Consider the following 23,541-nt stretch of genomic DNA (forward strand, 5'->3'; position numbering starts at 1 on the left):
CCTTGTCAGGGAACTAAGATCCCATATGCCACGCAGTGTGGCCAAAAATATTAAAAAAAGAAAAGAAAGAAAGTGTTTCTTAAACGTTAAATGCTGCTGCTGTTATCGTTCTTAAAATTCCTGCTTAAGATCTCATTTCAGGGAGCATCTGCTCAACTCATCTTAAACAAAAATTTCTTTTCATCATTCATTCGCTTATTCAGCAAACATGAATTGAGCCTTTGGTATGTTTCCAGGACACTGCAGGTACCAGAGATACACAGGTGCGAAAGGCAACGCTGCCAGTCTTCTGGGGAGACAGCAAGAAGACAGTTGCCATGAGATGGGATAGGGGCGGGGCTAGAGTTAAACCCCATGAGGTTCCTTTCTACTTCTCTCTGGGAGAATCAGGGCAGGCTTCCTGGAAGAGTTGATCTTTGGCTGAGACTTAGTAGAAGAGGAGGGTTTGCACAGTGGTTAGAGAGGAAAGGGCATTCTGGGCAGATGAAATGGTATCTGAGAGCTCACAGAATATTAGGGAAATAGCAGGGCGTTCAGTATGATTGGAGCAGAGTGGTGTGTGTGTGTGTGTGTGTGTGTGTGTGTGTGCGTTTGGAGAGTTGAGGTTGTAGACCAGTGGCTCTCAACTAGGGGGCAAGTCTGACCCCAAGGGGACATGTGGCAATATCTGGAGATATTTTTGATCGTCACAACTTGGGGGGAAGGTACTACTGGCATCTAGAGGGTGAGGACATTGTGCTAAACACCCAACACTGCACAGGACATCCCCCTGCAACAAAGAAGTATCCAGTTCCAAATGTCAATAGTGCTGAAGTTGAGGTAAGGAGGGGCCAGATCAGGAAGAAAGTATTTGCCCAAGAGCAAGAAGAAGTAATTGAAAAGTGTTTGTGTGATGAGCTCGGGGTTTTAGGAGCTCATTTTGGCAGCAGACAGACAATGTATCAGAGACGTGGGGGTAAGGGGTGGACTTCCCTGGTGGTGCAGTGGTTAAGAACCTGCCTGCCAATGCGGGGGACATGGGTTCGAACCCTGGTCCGGGAAGATCCCTCATGCCTCGGAGCAACTAAGCCCGTGCGCCACAACTACTGAGCCTGTGCTCTAGAGCCCATGTGCCACAAGTACTGAAGCCTGCGTGCCTACAGCCCATGCTCTGCAACAAGAGAAGCCACTGCAATGAGAAGGCTGCGCACTGCAGTGAAGAGTAGCCCCACCGCTCGCTGCAACTAGAGAAAGCCCGCGCAACGAAGACCCAATGCAGCCAAAAATTAAAAAAACAAATAAATAAATAGATAAATTTAAAAAGAAGAGATTGGGGAGGTTATGGTAAGAGGAGGAAGGGAAAGTGATTTGAGAGCCACTGAAGTGATCCAGGTGAAAGACAGTCAGCAGTTGGTTAGGAGAGCAGCAGGGGAAGTGGGGTTGGGTGGGTAGACGAGATGCGGAAGGAGGACCACTATGACCGTGAATGTGTGGTGATGAGAAGATTGTGGAAGGTGGCCCCAGAGTCCCGGCTTGGGGGTTTGGGTACAAGGTGATGATTCCTCCTGAGAAAGGGACCACAAGAAGAGGAGCAGTTTTGTGTAGGTGTGTGTGTGTGTGTGTGCACGTGTGTATGTGACGAGTCAGTCTGACGTGTTGAATTCATAATGCGCATGGGACATCCAAGTTGGGAGGCTTATTTGGTGGCTGTATATGTGAGTCTTCAGTTGTGGACCAAACCTGGTGAGGAGCAGGTCTGGAGCTGGAGATGAAGGTTTGGGAGTGATCTGTATATATTTCATAGCTTGAGATGCGGGGGTGGATGAGATAACCTATGGAGCACGTGTAGAGTTAGGAAAGAAGGGCACCAAGAGACCAGGTGATGGGGCTTCCCTGGTGGCGCAGTGGTTGAGAGTCCGCCTGCCGATGCAGGGGACACGGGTTCGTGCCCCGGTCCGGGAAGATCCCACATGCCGCGGAGCGGCTAGGCCCGTGAGCCATGGCCGCTGGGCCTGCGCGTCCGGAGCCTGTGCTCTGCAACGGGAGAAGCCACAACAGTGAGAGGCCTGCGTACCGCTAAAAAAAAAAAAAAGAAACCAGGTGATGGCCAACACTTAAAATTCCAGAAGAGGAAGAGGAGCCCAGCAGCAGAAATTGGGAAGGCATGGCTAGAGAAGTTGTTAAGAAAAGAGGCTGTTTTTAAGAAGGAGGAAGTAAAGAGGTATCAGGCACTGCAGAGGTCAAATAAGACAAGAACTGAAGAATGTCTGTTGGGTTTGGCAATTAGGTGGTCAGTGGGGACCTTGGCAAGAGTAGTTTCCGTGGAGCAATGCGGGGTGGGCAGAAACCAGATTACTATGGTGTAAGGAGTCGAGGGGGTTGACAAACTGGCCAGCAAGTCTACACTGCTCATTGGAGGAGCTTGGCTTTGGTGCCGAGAAACGAACCCACCTCGTTCTTTGACAACCTCCAGGAAACAGCAATCCTCCATATCCTGGCTCAAATTCCAGCAGTTCAGGGCCATGGTTTGGCTCCTAGAATGCCTCCTACTTCTCTTCTGCCTCTCCTCTCCTGTCTGTCAATCCTTCAGAGCCCAGGCCAAGGAACACCTTTACAAGGAAGCCCTCTCTGCCTGCCCTTGCCCTTAATGTGACTCTGGTAGCACAGAAAATTGGTATCTTCTAGCAAGTGAAAGTTTTATCCTTCTAAGTGTCCACTCAATACAGTGCCTTGTTTTACTAAGAGGTTCATTTTGTTTGTCTTGCTTTATCAGCTACATGAAGCCTCCCTGAGATTAGAGACCACCTCTGAGTATTTACTGAATGAATGAATGTATGACCCAGTGCACAGAGCCTGGCCCACGATTGTGTCCATGGCAGGTGGGGCTCAGAAAGACACCTGTAGAATTGAAATTAATGGACTTTGACTTTAACTCAGCTGGACTTTCTCCAGGAAGTAAATTTCAAGTTGATTAATCAGCTAATTGAAAAACTCCTTCTATGATCTGGGTAGAGTTCTAGACAGTGAGCAAGAAAGATGAGGTCCCTGTTTTCTAAGAACTTACTTCCTACTGGGAAAGACAGACAGTAAACAAGAAAGCAGTGAAAGAGCAAGATTGTATCACTTTGGCAAATGTTCTGATGGAAGTAAATGAATGATGTGCACCAGTGTAACTAGATATGCGAATGGGTTGGGTGGGCTTTTTAAAAAAAATTTAATTAATTAATTAATTAATTTTACTTTTGGCTGCGTTGGGTCTTCATTGCTGCGCGCGGGCTTTCTCTAGTTGCAGCAAGCAGGGGCTACTCTTCGTTGAGGTGCACGGGCTTCTCACCGTGGTGGCTTCTCTAGTTGTGGAGCACGGGCTCTAGGCGCACGGGCTTCAGTAGTTGTGGCTTGTGGGTTCTAGAGTGCAGGCTCCGTAGTTGCAGCACAGGGGCTTAGTTGCTCTGCGGCACGTAGGATCTTCCCTGACCAGGGCGCGAACCCGTATCCCCTTCATAGGCAGGTGAATTCTTAACCACTGAGCCACCAGGGAAGTCCCCAGAGTGGGCTTCTTTAGAAAGAGTCATCAGAGAAGACTTCTCTGAGGAGGCGACCTTGGAGCTGAGACCCGCTAGATGAGAAGGAGCCAGTACCAAACTTTAACTTGGCCAATGGAGCAGAAACCAGTATGACAAGGGTCACACACACCAGTGAGGTTGGACAAGTAGACAAGAGCCAGACCATGGAGGCCCTTGAAGGCAATGGTAATGAGTTTGGATGAACTGCTAGCACAGAAGGAAGACACTGAATAGCAAGCATGGGGATGATGGGCTCGGATGTACGTTATCAAAGGTTGGCAGCTTGGGCTAAGGAGGTGGCAGCAGAGATGGAGAGAATTAGATGGTCTGGGGAAGTATTGAAGGTGGAAGGTGGGGTGGGGGATGGGCACTGACTGCAAAGACGTATTCCTTCTAACCTTGTTGTGTGTACACAGTCCCTGGGAGAGGAGATGCCTGGAGGCCAAGGGGGGTTCTCTCACCAAGGGCGAAGGAAAAGCACTGAACTGGGAATCAGGACATCTGAGTCCTCCATATCTTAGGCATGGAGACTGGACTGGGTCAACTCTAAAGGCCCTTCCAGCCCTAGCAGCCCAGGCCTTGGTCTATGTCAATTGTTGGGGCATCTAAAGGGGGAAGTGTCAAAGGAGCTGTAAATCAAGGTTGATTTCACAGAGCAAAGGCCCAGGTCTCTGTCTCCTGGGCTGCTTACCCTGGGGTGATGTTAGTCCTTTTACCACCTCTTATCTGCCCCCAGGGAGATGTTGGCTAAGCCCAGGCAGCGGGCAGTTGATCAGCTCTGAAGTTCTGGCTCCTGCAGCTCATTGCTTCTCTGAGGGCAGAACTTGGAGCTAGAAGAGGCTAACCAGCCTCTTATGGTCTGAGGGGAAGGGTGGTGGGACCTCTGGCTGGAATCAAACCTCCCTTTCTCCCTGTCCATATTTCCTGACCTTCTTTCCCTGGGTTCTTTAGAAGGTCCTCCAGTCCATTCCTATGGGACACTCCCCTGTGCCAATCAATCCCCCACCATCAATTGCACTAACTGTAAGTTTCATCCTGGGAAGGAAATGGGCCTGGAGGGTTGTATGTGTCTTCTACGCCACATAACAAATTGGCACAGATTTAGTGACTTCAAACAGCACACATTTATTAGCTCATAGTTCTGTAGGTCAGAAGTGCGGGCATGGCAAGGCTGGATTTTCTTTTCAGCATCTCTCAAGGCTAAAATCAAGGTGTTGGCTGAGCTGTGTTCTCATCTAGAGTTCGGGGTCCTCTTCCAAGCTCACATGGTTGTGGTAAAATTCTGTTCCTTCTGCTGTTCCTGGCTGGCTGCCACATGGGGGCTGCTCCACATTCCTTGCCCTCCGTCCTCAAAGCCAGCAATGGAGAGCCTCCCTTGAGTTGAATCCTGTTCATGTTTGTAATCTCTGACTTCAGAAAGAGCCCAGTCACTTTAAAGGGCTTGCCTGATTAGATCAGACTCATCCGGGATATTCTCCCTTTCATAAGGTCAACTGTGCCATATAATATAACACAACCATAGGAGTAAAATCCATCCTATGTCCCTATGTACAGTCCCAGGGATTATGCACCGTATGTGCACGGGAGTGGGAGAAGGATCTTCAGGGACGTCTTAGAATTCCGCTGATTACGAGAGCCAAGGAGGACGTTTTTGGTGGAGAAGGATGGAGGTCATTCCTGGCGATTTGAGAACAGATCATCCAGTAAAGTGAGAAGTTCCTTTGCCTTTTGGGAGGACATAGAGCCATCTTATGGATGGTTTGAACACTCACCCTAGAAACATCATGCCATATGTTGTCTATGTTTGCAGAATTCATGGCCCCTTGAATCCATTCATCGTTTCTAGGTTGATAAACCCTGGGGCAGGGTGTGGGGAGGGTGCAAGTGGAGATGAGGGCTGAGTAGGTGAGTTGGGTATTTGGAGCTGCAGTGCTTTCTACCTTCAAGCTGCTCTGTGTTGGTCATGGAGGGACATAAACCAGACTTCCTTGGTATTGGCCACCTTCGCCAAGGTGACCTCTGCTCAGCGCCCTGTAGACACGTGTGCACATTTGTGGCAGGGCAGATGCCTCAGTGCCAGGTCTGCCCCTGGACAGGCTGTACCGGGGCTACCGCAAGCTCTCCCGTGAGTCTAAAGTTGGGATGAGTCCCTGAGAATGAGATCAGGAAAGATGAAATACAGGGGTTGTCTGCTGGGATCCCCCATGGGAGTGCTGATATGGAAATGGATGACTGAGTCTGTTTAGGGTCATCCAAGCTCTGGAGTAACTTTGGGAGGTAGAAAGGGGGATTCCTAAGACTCAGGATCTTGCAATGTTTGTCCAACACTTCTTGGGGGAAGAAGGCAGGCCTGAGGCTCAAAGGCACTGGGCCCCGAGACCTCCAGCTCTCTGCTTCCATTCAAAATCCAGGTAAACTGAGCACACTGTAGCTTGGGATGCAGGGAGAGAACATGCTGATCAGAGGGCCCTAAGTGGGTCCCTTGCGGATATAGGTCAACCTAAATTATATCATTGGTACCGGATGTAGACATTGGTCTCTTGAGAACTTGATTAATGTGGGTCAGCCCAAAGACCTCAGTCACTTACACAAGTAGCTGTCATTTGTTGAGCAATAACTGAATGCCAGTTTCTGTGCTAAATGCTGTATCTGTTAGGGCTTTTAGTGGCAGGCAAAAGAAACTCTCCCTGGCTGATCTGAGAGAAAAACGAATTTATCAAAAGGAAATGGGGGGCTTCCCTGGTGGCGCAGTGGTTAAGAATCTACCTGTCAATGCAGGGGACACGGGTTCGAGCCCTGGTCTGGGAAAATCCCACATGCCACGGAGCAATTAAGCCCAAGCGCCACAACTACTGAGCCTGCGCTCTAGAGCCCGTGCTCCGCAGCAAGAGAAGCCACCGCGATGAGAAGCCCGCACACCACAATGAAGAGTAGCCCCTGCTCGCTGCAACTAGAGAAAGCCTGCAGGTAGCAACGAAGACCCAACGCAGCCAAATAATAAAAATAAAAATAAGGAAATGGGGTTGAGACTTCCCTGGTGGTCCAGTGGTTAAGAATCTGCTTTCTAATGCAGGGGATGTGGGTTTGATACTAAGATTCCACATGCCCCGGGGCAACTAAGCCTGCGTGCTCTAGAGCCCGCGTGCCACAACTAGAGAGAAGCCCGTGTGCCACAACGAAGTGCCCATGCACTGCAATGAAAGATCCCGCATGCCTCAACGAAGATCCTGTGTGCTGCAACTAAGACCTGATGCAGCCAAATAAATAAATAAATATTAAAAAAAAAAGGAAAGCGGGTAGATCATAAGTTTGCAGGAAGGGCTTAGAGGACCAGGTGTGAGGCCAAAACCAGGCCACAGATCAGGTCTGGGGAAGATCCCACTGCTGCTGCTGAGATTCAGACCTTGTGGCTGGCACCCGGGGTGCTGTAAGGCTTGGACCTTGGGTCTATCCTCTAGCCCTATGACCACTGCAGCCCCAGGAGCTCAATCTCTCTTTTTTAAAAAAATATTTTATTTATTTATTTTTGGCGGCATTGGGTCTTAGTTGCAGCACTTAGGCTCTCTAGTTTTGGCGTGCGGGCTCAGTAGTTGCAGCGCGTGGGCTTAGTTGCCCCGTGGCATGTAGGATCTTAGTTTCTCGACCAGGGATTTAACCCACGTCCCCTACATTGGAAGGTGGATTCTTAACCACTGGACCATCAGAGAGGTCCCCAGGAACTCAATCTCATCATTACTACCACCAGAGAGAGGTCTTCATGGCCCCCACTTTTTGGTCCCTAGCTCTATTCAAAGTCTTGAATAGATGCTTCTATTTGATGGAGCCTAGTCGTATGCCTTAGCTATGAAGGAAGCTGGGAATCTATCTGTCACATTTGTCTTCAATAATAAGAGGCCTGGCCCCCACCAAGATCCATAGGAAATGGAATCCCAGAAGCCAGAAGGCAAGGAGGAGGCTGTGCAGCTCACGGCGTGTCTGCTGCAAATGTGCTATCTCATTCGTTCCCAGCGAGGCAGATGTTGTTATCCCCACTTTATGAACAATGACAATGAGGTACAGAGAGGTTAAGAAGCTTGTCCAGTGTCACACAGCTACTAAGTGGTAGAGTCTCAATTCAAACTGGGACTGTCTGATTCCAGAACCGACACTCTCAGCCACTGCTCTATACCTCCACTGGATGTCAAGGAAATGGAATTTCTGTGTTCACTTAGCTGTGGATTTCAGACTGTGGATTGTGTGACCTAAAGGAGAACTTCCCAGGACTTCCCCGGCGGTGCAGTGGTTAAGAATCCGCGCTTCCACTGCAGGGGGCACTGGTTCGACCCCTGGTCGGGGGAACTAAGATCCCGCAAGCCGCATGGTGTGACCAGAAAAAAACCAGTGCCAAGCCACCAACTGGGCTCTAAGAGTCGGCTCCATCCTGTCCTTGTCTGACTGTAATAGCTCTCTCCACATACATGTAAAGTGGCCCTGCCGGGGCGGCCCGGGATGGGAGTGAGCAGAACGCAGCTCAGAGCTCCTGTCTTGGCTCTCGTTGAGTCATCCCCTTATTCCTGTGTCTGTCTCATTAAGTCAGTGGATACAGGAGAAGGATATCTCCATCCTTGGCTCAAGATGGGATGTACTGGTTCCCTGTTTTTCCCACCCTCTTCCAAGGTGCATACTATTATTGACTTTAGTTATGAAAGGACCCTGTCCTGTGCACATGCCAATGTCACACCACTTGCACACCTTGCTCATGCCCTTCTTTCTACCTGGACAACCTGTTTCCTTCCCTTCTATTCACCACAAATCCATCCAGATGAGACTCAGCTCCTTGTTTTCCTAGAGCCTTACGTACACTCTTCCACTCTGGAATTTCTTCTGAATCAGCAGAGAGTGCCTCTCAGCTTGGGTCTTAACCCATCTCCTCTTGTTTTATCGGGATGTGTCTCCTCTTACCAGTTAGATTGCAAGCAAATTGAGGGCAAGGATTATAATTTACTGTGTTTTGTCTCCACCTAGACAGCCTAGTTTTTGACATACAACAGGCACATGGAAGGGAAGAGAAATTTGGTGCCAGAGAGAACTGGATTTGAATCCCAACTTATTTACCTGAGCAATTTGCTTAACTGTTCATTCGTTTATTCATTCAACAATGTTTATTGAGGACCTACTATGTGCAGGCGCTACTATGTGTAGGCACCAAGGCTACAAAGGTGAGTAAACGGACATGGTCTCTGCTATCCAGGAACTTGTAGTCTAGGGAGGGAGATAGATGTTGACCCATTAACCAGATAATTTCACAATAAAGAGAGAATGACTAACTCCAGAAAGCACTCTGAAGGACAAACACATGGAGTTTGATCCAATATGGGGAGGGGGTGTGGGGAGTGGGTTAGGAGCCGCATGGAGCCTTGGATTTCTCACCTGAACCACGGAGATAACACCTACCTAGCACACTAGGCTGTTGTAAGTGAGGTAATAGATGCAGTGCACAGAGGTTTAAAATGTGCAGTAAATATTACCATAATCAAGGCTGGTACACTGGCCAACTGAGTGGCTAAGTTTTGAAGGAAAGTGGAGTTAGGCAGATGTGAACATTTCCTGTGCTCAGACATCCCCAGGACAGTGATTCTCAGATACATTTTCCATCAGAATCGGCTGGGAAGCTTTTTAAAAAGGCATACATCTGCCCTCCACTCTAGATCTACTAGCCAATCAAAATGTCTCAAGGTGGGGTTTGTGTATTTTTAAATTATTTTTTTATTTATTTAGTTGCAGCAGGTGGGCTCCTTAGTTGTGGCATGTGGGCTCCTTAGTTGTGGCATGTGAACTCTTAGTTGCAGCATGCATGTTAGATCTAGTTCCCTGACCAGGGATCGAACCTGGGCCCCCTGCATTGGGAGCTCGGAATCTTAACCACTGTGCCACCAGGAAAGTCCCTAGGGGTTTGTGTATTTTTAAAATCTTTAATAAGCTCTCTTGCAAAATTTCAGAGTGAGTACACACATCCTAACCATTGAAACATGCAGAGCTATAAAAAGAAGGAAAACAACAATCTCCCTCCCCTTTCTTCCCTCTGCTTCATCTACTCTTGGAGGCCACCAAAGTAAGCAGGCTGGTGTGAATCCCGTTTAGTACACCAGCTCTACAGTCTGTGGTTATGTAAAGGAAACTCACAGATAGATACTCACATATGGTTTTTTCCTTTACAAAAGTATTCTCAGACTTTTGTAAGTATTTCTCTGTATTTTGCTTTTCTTTTTTCACTTCACAGTACAGCATACACATCTCTTCAGGTTTACAGATATAGGTCCATATCTTCTTTAAAGAGTCACCTTATATTCTGGGGAATTCCCTGGAGGTCCAGTGGTTAGGACTCTGCACTTCCACTGCTGAGGCCTGGGTTCGATCCCTGGTCGGGGAACTAAGATCCCGCAAGCTGCGCAGCACGGCCAAAAACCAACCAACCAACCAACCAAACAAACAAACAAGAGTCACATTATATTCTGTAGAATAGATGAGCCACATTTTACTCAATGCTCCACTGATGGATATGGGTTGTTTTGATGTCTGTAAATGGTAAAGCAATACCCAACTTTGTAAAAGTGTTTTTATTTATAGGTACTTTTATTTCCAAAGGATAATGTCCAAAAACTCAAATGGATCAAATGATCTATGCACGTTTTTTTGTTTTGGCTGCCCCTTGCGGCATGTGGGCTCTTAGTTCCCCGACCAGGGATCGAACACCCACCCCCTGCAGTGGAAGCATGGAGTATTAACTACTGGACTGCCAGGGAAGTCCTGATCTGTACACTTTTAATTTGAATAGATATTGACAGATGTGTTTCCAAAATATCTGTGGCAGTCACATCCCCATCAGTAAAGCAGGAGTGCTGTGTATTTTGGAAAACTCCCTAGGACATTCTGAAGTGCAGCCCAGGATAAGAACCACTGGCCCAGAGCAAGCCCAGAATGGCCCCCAGGTTCCTGAAAGGGGTGTCAGGAGAGAATGAATGGGCTCCAGAGATGTGAAGAAATGGTTCTTTTCAGCCCTCCCATCTTCCTCAGGCTGTGAGGCAAACCCTCCTGCCTCTGGAGAACTTCCTACAAAGCTCCTATATAAAGCATCATTGTGGGATGGAGTGAAGGAGGACATAGTTTGGGGTGCGCCTCGGGACCCAGGAAGAGCTCTGGGCTAGTGCGTGCCTTCCCTGTTGCAGTGGAGCTGGTCCTAAGTAAATGTTCAATCTCCTGGGAGGCGCCTGACTCAGGCTGAGAGGTTCTAGAGGGCTGGCTGGGACTGTGTGTGGCTCTCAGATGTCAGCAGGGTCAGGACTTCTCAGCCTCAGCCTATCACATTTCTTTTGAGCTCTGTGGAAGCCCTCCTTGGCTGGGGAAGGCAGAGCATGGAGGATGCGAGGGTGTGTGTGGCTTTCTGAGCTTTGAAGAGGAGACATGCTTTCCAAGGGCTGTGAGTTCCTAAGAAGGCCAACAATCATGTTGTCTTGATCCTCTCTTTTTTCGTAGACTCTGCGGAGACCATTAAGTACAAACAAAGAAAGGTAATACTCCCTTCTTCCCATCCAAGCCCACAGGAAAGTCAGCCTTGGCTGCCCCTCATGGTCTGCTTCACTCTATTCAGAAAGAGGTCTCAGTGTCCTAGAGCATCAGGGCGTGGGCACAGCAGTAGCTTTTCCATCCCATCTTGACTTCTATTCATGCTTTCTCTTTCTCCACCTCCCTCTCAAGGTCCCCTAATGGTGTGGCTCTTGTGTATGTGTGTGTGTGTGTCCAACTCTGTTCTCCATTGCAGGATAAAGCCAAAATGGAACTCCACTTGCTTCTGGCTCTTCTACTTGGGACAGTTTCAGCTCTTCATCTGAGAAAGTCTCCTTGACCTTCAGCCTTTCTTTCTCTACTTGACTCCTTTCTATAGTTTATACGGTCAGAGTCACATAGCCCCCTTCCTCTCTGGCCATCCCCTCTTTCAGGATCTCTGCACAGAAAGGAGCGGGGACTCTAGAGCTGGAGTTGAATGGATTCCTCAGGGCATCTGCATGTCTGCAGTCTTGGTTCTACTGTGACGGTCTCAATGTTGTCCTTTCTGCAAGATGCAAACGATGATCAAATGATCGCTTCTTTTACTTTGAGCTCACCGAGTGTGCTGTGCTAAGCGTTTTCTATGCCTTATCTCCTTTAATCCTCATAGCATCCCCATGAGGTATGTGGTGTGCTATACCCATGTCACAAATGAAGAACTAAAGCTAGTAGATGATGGAACCAGAACAAAACCCACAACTGCCTGACTCTAAGTTCATGCCCGTCACCACCAGGACCTCATGTGGGAGGTTGGCTTCTCCTGGGGTGGGGTGGGCTCTGTTCCGGGTTCTTCTTCTTCCAGGGCTCAGCTTGCAAATGCCTGGGGCCAGGAGGGAGCTGTCCGTGGTTCTGGGGAGGAAGAGGGGAAGATGTGAAGGAGGGGCACTTGGCCTTTCTTCTTGCCAGGAACTGAAATGTCCAACATTGAGAGCCCCTTGGGAGATGACACCTTGCCTCAGGTTGGGGAGGTGCCAGAAAGTGAGGCAAAGGGGGTCCCTGTGGAGGAGCCGATGCTGCTAGAGGAAGAGGAAGACAGGGGCTCTGGAAGTGAAGATGCCCCCAGGGAAGAGGGGGCTGTTGAGTCCATCGCAGCCTTGGATGAGGTAGACAGGGACCTTCAGTGTCCTAAGGATGAGGACACAGCAAAACTGGAGGGCATCCCTGGATGCAAGACCTGCCGCTTCCTCCTGGTGGGGAGGCCCTGAATTTTATTCATGCTCAGGTGAGTGGCCAGTGGCTGAGGCTGAGGCCCAGGGTGGCGATGGGGAGCTGGTGGCTCCAGCCTCTGTGTCGCTGGTCATTTTCCGCACTGAGGACCCTGGGGGTGTTAGCAGAGGCTGAGACCCGCAGAGGTGTTGGGGGTAAGAGGTGAGGGTCATGCGGAAACAGAAGTTTCATCTTAATCTCCAGCCTTCAAATGTCTGTGGGGCTGGTGGGGTGGCGGGTGAGTTTTGGAGACTTAGACACCCAGGACTAAGGTGACGTGAATTCCTGTGGGACAGGCACTCCATTCTTCCTCTTTCATTCTGCCCTGCAGTTGACTTGCCAGAGGTGCTACCGGGGCAGACTCATCTCCATCCACAACTTCAGCCTTAATTACCAGATCCAGTGCTTAGTCAGACAGATCAACCAGGGCCAAGTCTGGATCAGATGCCAGGTCACCGGCTGGGTAAGAGGGGTCCCAGCTCTCAGTGGGGGGCACCCCCTGACCCCAGCCCATGTTCAACCTGCTGCAGATTTGTCTGTGCTTCTCCTCTACAATCCCCTGAAGAACTGGGGATAGATGGACACCTGGGTGAGACAACAAGGGGGCTGCCTAGGCATCGGGAACAGCCAAGCATTTAGAATCAGGATGTTTAGGTGCGAGTTCTGCTCAGTCTCTGACTGTCTATAGGACCTGGGCAAGACCGTGAGCCTTGTTCCTCCTCTGTAGGGTGGGGTTGGAACTCCTGCCCTACCTCTTGTTAGAGCCAAAAGGATGGGGGTGTCACTGGAATGCATAGAATGTGATGGTGACAAGCACTGTGGATCTACATTTCAGTTGACCAGGACTGCGTCCATTGTGGTCCAGCAGTCCTTTAAGGGCTGATGCCTGGCAGGCAGCGGGAGGGTCAGGCAGGGATAGTCCCAGCTCTGCCTACCTGCTTTCCCTTTGCCCGTGTCCCAGCCCACCTCTTTCCCTCTTGCCTCCCCTAGGGTCGCTGCACACGCTTTTGCTGGCTTGATGGCACTCTCTGGAATTTTGCATACGGGGCTGCTGGCCAGCTCTGGGGCAGTGCTGGTAGATGTGTGATCCTGTGCACCGGAAGTGAGGTGGTGGGAGTGGGGATGAATAATGGCAAGGCCTGGGAGGGAGGAGGCTCCAGGAAGAGCCAGACCCTGCACAGGAGAGGCCTCCTGGCTCTTTAGACTCACCTCCACTGAGGTGTGGGGTAGGGAGAGGGGAAGGCCCTACTGGGGCTGCGTCAGGGAGAACAAGAGGCTGAGACTCCTTCCTGTTGCGTCTTCACAGGAGGCCACTGGCGTCGAGCTCCCTGTGGCGTGGGTCTCCCGATCATCTGTTCCTACTGAGCTGGAGCTTTGTGGGCAGCCTCCTCCCATCCCCTCCCCTCCAGCCCCCAGCAATAAAATTGTTTTCCTGAAACTGATTTCTTTTTCTTCCAATCATTGATTTACTCTGCTTCGCCCCACCCACGAGCTTTCTGCCATACAAGGACCACACCTCCCCACCCTACTGTCTTTCATGAAAAGGAACAGAAGTTATCACTCTCAAGGAGGATGGAGCATGGGGTGGGGTCTGTGTGGCCCGAGACAGAGGAATGGGCTCAGGTGGCTCTTTTCATAGGACACCCAATTACCGGGCTCGTGCATTGCAGGTGCTGCCAGGACACCACGCATCTCTCTCCAGACTTTCAAGGTGAATTCTCAATGTACTGTATTTGCATCTCCACGTCTGAGGGCCTTTTCTTCCTCTCCCACAACCTGTGATCGCCTTAATGTGCCAGGATATTAACGTGTCCCTGGGAACAGCCCACAACTCTCAGGAGTGGGTGTATGAGCACCCCAGTCCTTTGCCCCCTCAAGTGGAATAATTCTGGGGCAAGTATCGGGCACTGCTTCCCAGCGTTTCCCAGTGGGATTAACTTCCAGTTATCCACTGAGGTAGCTGGCTTTATAACACACATTTTATTGGCTGTCTTCTCTTCCCCACATGAACTCTCCTCTTCCCTACTACTGTCCCAGCACCTCCCATATAAACTACTTGCACTCAAATCCTTGCCTCAGGGTCTGTTTCCGGGGAATCTCAATAGAAGACAAACTGCTATAGGTCCAACTCTGTGTAAGGTTTGGGAATATGACAAGACACAGCTCCCTGCCATTCGGGAACATACAGATGTTTGTAATACAAGCACAAGAGCATCTACTAATTGTTACCTCTTATTGTGCACCCACAAAGTACCCCCTGCTGTGGCAGGCATCTTACAAAGATGACCTTGTTTTTTTTTGTTTTTTTTCCCGGTACTTGGGCCTCTCACTGCTGTGGCCTCTCCCGTTGCAGAGCACAGGCTCCGGACGCGCAGGCTCAGCGGCCATGGCTCACGGGCCCAGCCGCTCCGCGGCATGTGGGATCTTCCCAGACCAGGGCACGAACCCGTGTCCCCTGCATCGGCAGGCGGACTCTCAACCACTGAGCCACCAGGGAAGCCCGATGACCTTGTTCGATCAGTAATTATTATCCCATTGTACAGAACCAGGCTCAGAGGAGTTATGACCTGCTTTTTTACCCAAGGCTGAACATCTAAATGTGACCCGTGCTGTGATTCAAGTATCTCCAGAGCATGTTCTTTGAACCATTAGGATTTCATGTCTGGAAGTGTCGGCTGCTTCCAGGACATGATCATATGGGGACAGAGCACAGAGCGGAGGCACGAGAGACTCATCTACCCTTGGGTTCATCTTGGGGCATTGGACTCCAACCCAGCTGGAGATGAGGGAGTCCCAATCAGAGGTGAGGAAGGAAGGCATTCTGAACCCTCCCTCTAATGGGGAGGTGAGCAGAAAGTAAGGCATCAATGCTCCGAAGCCCATTTCCTCCAGGGCTCCTCAAATTCTTAGAAGTACAGATGGCCCCAGGGATTCCGTTCTATCTGGTGGCCCAGATAGAAGAGGCTACTTACTCAAGGTTGCACAGGAAGTTGAAAAAGATAGAAATCACACTGAGGTCCTTTGTAACTGCTGTTCTCTTGGTTTCAGTGACGGTGGAATTCTGACACACTCTTACGAGTTCAGCCCTGTGCTGTGTGCCGTGGAGGATGCACTGGGAGAACGTTCCCTCCTTGCCCTCATGGACTTTGTATTCTGGTGTGGGGAGGCATTGCTTCTCTTTATTCCAGTACTACTAATAAAGAGTAACAAAATCTCTCATTTAATTGTTTATTGATCTTTATTGGAGTATAGCTGCTTTACAACGGTGTGTGAGTTTCTGCTGTACAGTGAAGTGAATCAGCCATACGTATACACACATCCCCTCTTTTTTAAAACCCCTCATGTATTAAGCACTAAATAGGTGCCAGTGTCTGTATCAAGAGACTTTGTGCTCAGGTGAGACCTTGTTTTATTCCTCACAAATCTCTCTTGCTGGCAGTGGTTTGTGACAGAAGCGTGACTTCCAGTCCACAAAGGTCTCCTTTGGGGGATTAATGTCAAGAAGGGGGCATGAAGGAGCATTTGGGTAACATCCTGTATCTTGACCTGGCCTGGGTTACGTGGGTGCATCCCCTCCGTGACAATGCCTCAAGCAGTGCATGCTACAGTGCACATTACAGGATGCATGTTAAAGATGCATCCTCAAGAAAAGCTTTAGGGCTTCCCTGGTAGCGCAGTGGTTGAGAGTCCGCCTGCCGATGCAGGGGACATGGGTTCATGCCCCGGTCCGGGAAGATCCCAGATGCCGTGGAGCGACTGGGCCCGTGAGCCATGGCCACTGACCCTGCGCGTCCAGAGCCTGTGCTCCGCAATGGGAGAAGCCACAACATGAGAGGCCCGTGTACCACCCCCCCCCAAAAAAAAAAAGCTTTAAATGAAATAAGAGGACTGGCCTTATGTCCCCAAATAAGGGCTTGTGTGGTATTTTTCCTGTCCAAAATGATGCTAACGAAGCTCTGGGAAGCTCAGCTTGTGTCTTTACAGTGGTAACCCTAGTGTTCCTTGCATCGTCATGCCAGACACAGAGCGGGAGCTCAAGCAGCTCTCAGCACTTACTTGCTGATTAGGGTCACAGTTCGGTCTCAGTTTCCTGACAAGGGCTACCCCCAGCTCCACATGCCAGGTGCTGTTCTGAGGGCTTTACTGGAGCTGATCTCATTTGAGGTAGGTCCTGTCCTTAGCCTCAATTTATGGATGGGAAAACTGAGACCCAGAGGGGCTGACCCTGGAATGGTGATTCCATTCTATCAAGACGTCACACTATGCTGCCCTCTGCATAACGTGGGGCTGGATGGAAATTTGAGACGAGAGACAGAGTTTGAAACCCCTGTGAAGATAGATGCAAACAGTCAGCCAGAGAGTTGGCGTTTCATGGATGCTGAAAAGGTGGGCACCGTTGGCTAGTCTGGGAGTAACACATTAGGGTGAATCAAAGAAAGCAAGGATGTAGGAGTCAAACAGACTAGGGTCAGACATGCCACTTCTAACTAGTTGTGTGAGCTTGGGCAAGTTATTTCACCTCTCTGAGCTTGTGTGGTAGGTCTGCGCGCTGGGATGGCAGTGTCTAATTGGCAGGATGATTGTAAAGATTAAGTAAGTAGGATAATGGATGGGAAAGCCTTAATGAAGCATAGTGTTTGGAATGTGGTAGACCTTCAAAAATGTCATTTCTGGACTTCCCTGGCGGCCCAGTGGTTAAGACTCCGCGCTTCCACTGCGAGGGGCGTGGGTTCAATCCCTGATCGGGGAACTAAAATCCTACATGCTGCACCGCGTGGCCAAAAAAAAAAAAAAAAAAAAAAGGAGTTATTTCCAGTTTTACATCAGATATCACCGTGGTGACTGAGCAGGGCCCTGAAGTCCCTGGGATGTCTTTGCCCAAGGTCAACCCCGGGGAGAGGCAGGCCAGAGAGAGGAAGTAGAGGGAAGGCAGGCGTGGGGGTGACTAGGGAGCCGAAAGGTCTTGGTTTAGGCCTGTCTCTGACTTGCTGTGTAATCTTGGGTAACTTATTTAAGTTCTCTGAGATGCTGTTTCCTAATGTGTAATACAGGGACGTTTACATGAAGCAACGCTTGTAAAGCTTATCGTGGTGCTGGCTAACGGGAGTAGCCAACCTTATTGCTCATCCCAACCACTGAGTGAAATGAGGCCCCTGGCCTGGGCCCCAGGACTGGGGAGAATAATGGGGAGGGGGGCTAGTTTTCCACCCCTCCCCAGCTAAGGAAGTCTCCTGCTTGAACTCTGGAGACCAGGTTTTGTGGCCCTGGAATTAGACAATCAACCGCCAAGTCAGGTAGATAAGCTGAGGGTTGCGTCCGTTGGGCCAGGGAGATAACAGCCGAGACCGTTACTCTGAATTCAGGCCCAGAAGTGACCACTCAGATACTTCTCCATTTGTAGGTCCCCTGAGAGGGCAGAGGAGTGGAAGGAATCCAGGCCTTTTCACCCTCTGGGTGACCTGTCCCTGATGCCCTGAGCGCTGGAGGGCTGGGCTGGAATCCAAGGAACAAATATGCACTGCCCAGCTAGGATATCACAGAGTGGAGTCACCCACCCTGACAGGGCCACAAGCTCTTGGCAGTGATGTCTGGCAAAATCAAGGCTCAGCACTTGCTGGCCTCTCCTTGGATTGCAGTGAATGTGGCTGGAACTTGATTGATTAATATTTTGACGTTTTGTTCATCATGGTAGCTTTACATCGATTCTGATTTTTAAGAAAGATGGCATTAAATATTTATTTATCTTGACTACTGAGTTCTTTAGTGTCCCCTTAAATTTTGCAACTGAGGCAAGTGCCTTCCCCTCAGTCTTGACCTTGGTCATGAAAGAGGGCTGGTGGGAGATGGGGAGTCGGGGTGGTGTGGGGAGGCTGGCCCACAGAGCATCTGAATGACTCTGCATGAAGGTTTCCATTCCAGCTGCTGCCTCCCCACCAGAAAGATAGGCCTCAAGGTTGGACAAAATAGCATGTTCTAGATCAGTGATCCTCAACAGGGGTACTTTTTCTTTCCAGAGGACATTTGAAAATGTGTGGAGACATTTCTGAGTGACATGATCTGGGGAGGCACGGTTGACATCTAGTGGGTAGAGACCCAGAGATGCTGCTAAACTTTCTACAAGACACAGGACAGCCCCTCCCCCAACCGTCAACAAAGAATGATTTGACTCCAAATAGTAATAGTGCAAGGGTTGAGAAACTTGATCTAGAGCCACAGCATAAAGGAAGGAGCATAAGTTTTTCACATATTAAAGATAAGAAAGAGATGGAGAGGGAGAAGGAGAGAGAGAGGAAGAGAGTGAAGGAGGGAGGCTGGGAGAGAGAGAGAGAGAGAGAGAGAGAGAGAGAGAGATGGGGTGAGTAGAGAATGTTGGGAGCCCCAAAGACTTAGAAATCCCAGTTCCCCCACTTCCTGCATAACCTTGGCAAGTCACTTTCCCTCTCTGAATCTCATTTTTCACATCTGTGCAGTAGGGCTAATCATACATTTTCATGGGACTGAGGTTAGGAAGGTGAGCTTTCAAGGATGCAATGCACATAACGTACTTGGTCTAGATAAGAGCTCAGAAGGGCTGAGTCTCCCCTTCATCTCCCACCTCCTCTCCTGTGGTCTCCCTCTCCCTGGGATTCTCCACTTCATTTGCTGGAATATTGACCAGAGGAAGACTGCTCCTGGGGCTAAAGAGTATTGTTCAGACTGGGACCCTTTAGGGGTGCTGATAATCATGCCTGGACAGTAGTCATCTGGGGCTTTCTCGAGCATACAAGGATGTTTGGGCACCTGCATATGGCAGGAGGCAGGTCCCTGATGTCCCAGCAGAGAGCAGGGCCCAAGGGTGGGAGGACAGAGCAAACCTCTTATCAGCTCCACTGTCGCCCCCCGCCCCCACCAGCCCAAGCCTGGGGCAATCGTCCTGGCTTCTTCCCACTTCCCCAAAAGCCCAGTATAAGGGTTGCCTCTGGCACCCAGGAGCCAGAGGCACTGAGAGTGGAGGCTCCAGACTCTGAGGACGTAAGTGCTCCCTCGGCTGCCCGGGAAGGAGAGGGCCAGGGCTGGGGGAAGCAGGACCCTATATGGCAAACACCCTGGAGGCCTGTCCTTAGGACCATTATGGCCACTATCCTTCCCCTTTCACCCCCCGTGTGAGTGAAATTGGCCCTCAATGTGAGCAGACCTGTTCCCATGGCGGCTAGCATCTGAGCTAAGTGCTGCCCCAGGGAGCAGTGATGGAGCTCTCAGGAAAAAGGGTCTTTTGTACTTGAGCTGACAACCCCCTGTTCTTTTCTTGACTCTCCAGCTCAGGGTCTGTTCACGGGGGGAGAAGGAAGCTCTCTAGTTTGCCCTTTAATCCACCAGTGAAGCAAACACTGCATCTCCACTGTGTGCCAGGGGCCGTGCAGACACGTGAGAAGTCCCCAAGGAGGAAAGGTGAAGCTGTGTCCCTGTCACAAGACTGAGGGGATATGAAATGCCCCCTGCTTCTGCCTCTTGTCCTGCTGGGGACAGTTTCTGCTCTCTATCTGGGTAAGTCCTCCCCTTCCGCCCTCATCCATTTTTCTCTTTTCTCCTCTTTCCTGCATCTGTTTTTGCTCTTGTGAGCCAGGGCCACAGCCTCCCCTCTTCAGTTGACCCAGCCCACCTCTAGTTAGATTTCTCCTGGACTCAGAACTGTGACCTGAACTTTCCGTCGGGGCTCTTTTGCCAGGAAAAACACCCACCTGTGAAGATGAGGGCTTCTCACAGGTGCTGCCTCCCACTCCCAAAATACCCCACCTGTGGTGTCAGCCAGGTTCTCATGCCTTTGGGTGTGTGATGCAAGAATTCTGGCTTGCCCAACCCCCGAGGGATCCTTCCAGTCTTGGTTCCAGATGGCGTCCCTCGGAAGGCTGAGTGGGGCCATCAGAGCTGTCCGTGGTCCTGGAAGAACAGAGAGCCCGGCCTGAGGGCAGGTTACCTCTTCTCTTCTTTCCAGAGAATGATGCCTCCCATCTGGGCAGCAGAGAGACACAGGCTGACCTGAGCCAGGATCTGGAAGGTTCGGGGGAACAGGAGGGAGAGCTGGCCCTGAATGATGGAGTGCTTGAGTCGGAGGAAGAGGACGCTGTGGCTTCCAGCTATCAAGATGCGTTTGAGGATGAGGGGGCCATGGAGTCAGACCCAGCTGCCCTAGACAAGGATTTGCAGTGCCCTAAGGAAGAGGACACAATTCAGCTTCCAGGCGGTCCTGGGTGCAAGACCTGCCGCTTCCTGTTGGTGCAGACCCCGAGGAAGTTTGGGGACGCTCAGGTAAATGGCAGGGAGGTTACTATGGGGGACCAGGTGGAGGAGACAAGAGTGGAGGCAAACTTCTGTCCCCTGTCATTTGGACCAATGGTTCTCCAAGCCGAGTATGCATCAGAGTCTCCTAGAAATCTCATTAAAACACAGATTTCTGGGTCCCATCTCCTCAATTTCTGATTTAGCAAGTCTGGGGCTTAAGAGTTTGCATTTATAACAAATTCACAGGTGGTGATATTTTTGGTCAGGAGACCGCACTTTGAGAACCACTGGCTTAGATAAAAAGCTTTGGTATAAGGTATGCCTGTGCTCAATCCTGGCTTTGCTTGTCACCAGCCATTTTATTTGGGCAAGTCACTTCACCTTTCAGGGCTCCTGTATCTTCAATTTGTAAAATGGAGGTGTACCGTACCACCTCTTGGAGGTGTGGAGAGGATTTAAATAATACATGGAAAGTATTTAGAATAGTCCCTGGGTCATTGTAAACTCTCAGTAAATGGTGGCTGTAGTTCTTCTGAATATTATTATTCTTTTCTGCAAGAAGTTCCTGACACCAAATAAAGGAACAAGAGACGGGATTCAGGGGGGCGATAGATCCCTGATTTCTGCCTTGGAAAGGGATGAGGCGGTCTCTCCTGGAGACTCAGGGACTCGAGGGAAAACAGTGAATTTCCTACCCCAACTCTTCTCTCTGCAGAGTATATGCAGGAAGTGCTACCGAGGCAACCTCGTCTCCATCCACAACTCCTATTTCAACTATCGCATCCAGGTCTGGGTCAGTAGGATCAACCAAGCACAGGTCTGGATCGGAGGCTTCGTCAAGGGCTGGGTAAGCGAGGAGCCAACTCCCAGGTACACGAAGGTCTTTCTGATTGCCTCAAGGGACCACCTGCTGGCATAAAGCCTCATCCCAGCAGCTGAAGCTGCCTCATACCGGCTTAGGAGAACTGATGATTGAGTGCTTCTCTTCCTAACTCCATGTTCAGTGGCTTCATGCTTGTAGCTTGAAATCTGCCATGGTGGATGTATTTACACCAAGGAAATTGACAATTATTACAAATCAGGTTTCTTTCTTCCCTCTAGCCTCTCACCTTCCCCCAGAGCTGGTTGTTACACGTTTACCAGCACACTCCCGGCGTCAGGAGATAGATTCTATATCTAGTTTGGTCCCTTACTAGCTGAATGACTGCCTCCAAATTTCAGTTTCCTCATCTCTAAAGTAGGGTCCTTCTCTCAGAGTGGCCTTGGGATTGTGGACAAATAAGTGCCATTATATTTGCTTCTCAAGTGTGGTTCACGGACCAGCAGTATCAACATCACCGGGTAGCTCATTAGACATGCAGGATCTTGGGCCCCGCCCCAGACCTCCTGAATCAGAATCCGCATTTTTCACTAGATCCCTAGGAGATCTGTGTGCACAGTGAAGTTTGAGAAGCCTGCTCTGTGTGATAGCCGGATGTGATGTTTGCTCTTCCATTGTCATTGCCTGCGAACGCTCAGGGATGGGTCTCAACGGTATCCCAGGCAGGTAGTCAGTGAGAGGAGATTATATATACAGTGTTCAGGAAGGGATACCCAGTGGGCTTTCTGGAGACCCAGAATCTGTCTGTCTCTCTGGACCTCCGCCCTCTGACCCAGCCTCTCTCTTCTCTAGTTCTGCTGCAAGAAATTTCACTGGACTGATGGCAGTGCCTGGAATTTTGTACACTGGGCCTCAGGACAACCTGCGAATGGGAGAGGCGACTGTGTGGCCCTGAGCACCAGAGGTGAGGGGGGCCGGGCACCAGGACAAGGGGAAGGGGTGGCAAGGTGGACTCCCACACACGTCCCTTTGAGCTGCCTGAACACACCTCCCCAAACCCACACCCTCCCTCCAACTGGAGAACCAATGTCCCTGTCTGTGAGGAGGGCTGAGATGTAGGGATTCCTTCGAGCAAAACCAGGTGATGAGGCTCCCAGTACAGGGGCTAGATGGGGACTCTCCATCCTCCCAGGCAAAGCTGGGCTCGGGGCCTGGGGGCTCCTTTCCTTCCTCTGATATGATGGCGACAAGGAGTGAATAGGGGACAGATGGGAGGAACAGATGTGAATGTCAGGTGTGGATGAGGCATGAGGTGAAGATGCGGGCATTAAGGATGGCTGACATAATTTGCCAGCTTTGAACAGCATGGCTGCCAGATGTGAGGGAACTTATTACAATGGCTGGACCATATGGGTTGGAGTAAGATGGCCGAGATTCACATCCCAGCTGTGCCACTTGCCAGCTGAGACACAGGCAAGTTATCACTCCCACTAAGCCTCAGTTTCCTCATGTGTGAAACGGGAGTGATGACAGCACTGACCTCTTGGAGAGTCATTGTGAGGATTAAACGATAGTCCATATAAAGCACTTAGCACATTGCCTCTGCAAGGGAAGAGATCAATGGCTAGTCCGGATGTGTGGGAAACCTGTGGCCATCGGATCATGACTACGGCAGGCAAAGATGACATATGAGGTGCCTGAGGAGGGGAGGAGGGAGCACAGGCCACACACGCAGGTGGGCAGCTGACATCACTGTGCTCTCTACCGCTAGGGGGTCACTGGCGACGAGCTCAATGCGAAACACCTCTGCCCTTCGTCTGCGGCTTCTAAGCCAAGCCAGAGGCACGGAGATCCTCCCTTCACGCCCTCCTGGTGGCCTCTGTCCTACCCTTGGCACTTGTCCTCAGCCTCTCCGGATCATAAAGCCAGACTTCCCACAGCATCTCCTGACTCTTGTTTCTTCATTGAGCACTTTAGAGGAGTTGGACTCTGGGTTGGAAAATCCTGGAAGCATTCACTCCGGTTTCGTGGGGAGTGGGGTGGGACTTTGAGGAAAGTAAAAGATGTTGGAGTAGGGCGCCGGATTTGGGGGGGTGGGGGGGGCGGGGCCCCGGGGTGTGTCTGCAGCGC

At 50.4% G+C, this 23,541-nt stretch overlaps 1 protein-coding gene across 1 annotated transcript; it reads left to right on the top strand.

The window, feature by feature from the left end:
- Nucleotides 1–11,352: 11,352 nt before the first annotated feature.
- Nucleotides 11,353–23,241, top strand: LOC307055519 (proteoglycan 3-like; the record flags this gene model as incomplete). The annotated part of the gene is made up of 10 exons (XM_079707753.1): nt 11,353–11,414; nt 12,037–12,316; nt 12,664–12,795; nt 13,021–13,035; nt 13,323–13,434; nt 19,791–19,856; nt 20,305–20,618; nt 21,307–21,438; nt 22,264–22,375; nt 23,183–23,241. The coding sequence occupies 10 exons, from the start codon at nt 11,353–11,355 to the stop codon at nt 23,239–23,241; spliced, it is 1,284 nt and encodes a 427-aa protein (XP_079563879.1).
- Nucleotides 23,242–23,541: the final 300 nt, after the last annotated feature.

The sequence above is a fragment of the Hyperoodon ampullatus genome, assembly GCF_949752795.1.
Source record: "Hyperoodon ampullatus genome assembly, chromosome: 7".
Lineage (NCBI taxonomy): Eukaryota > Metazoa > Chordata > Mammalia > Artiodactyla > Ziphiidae > Hyperoodon > Hyperoodon ampullatus.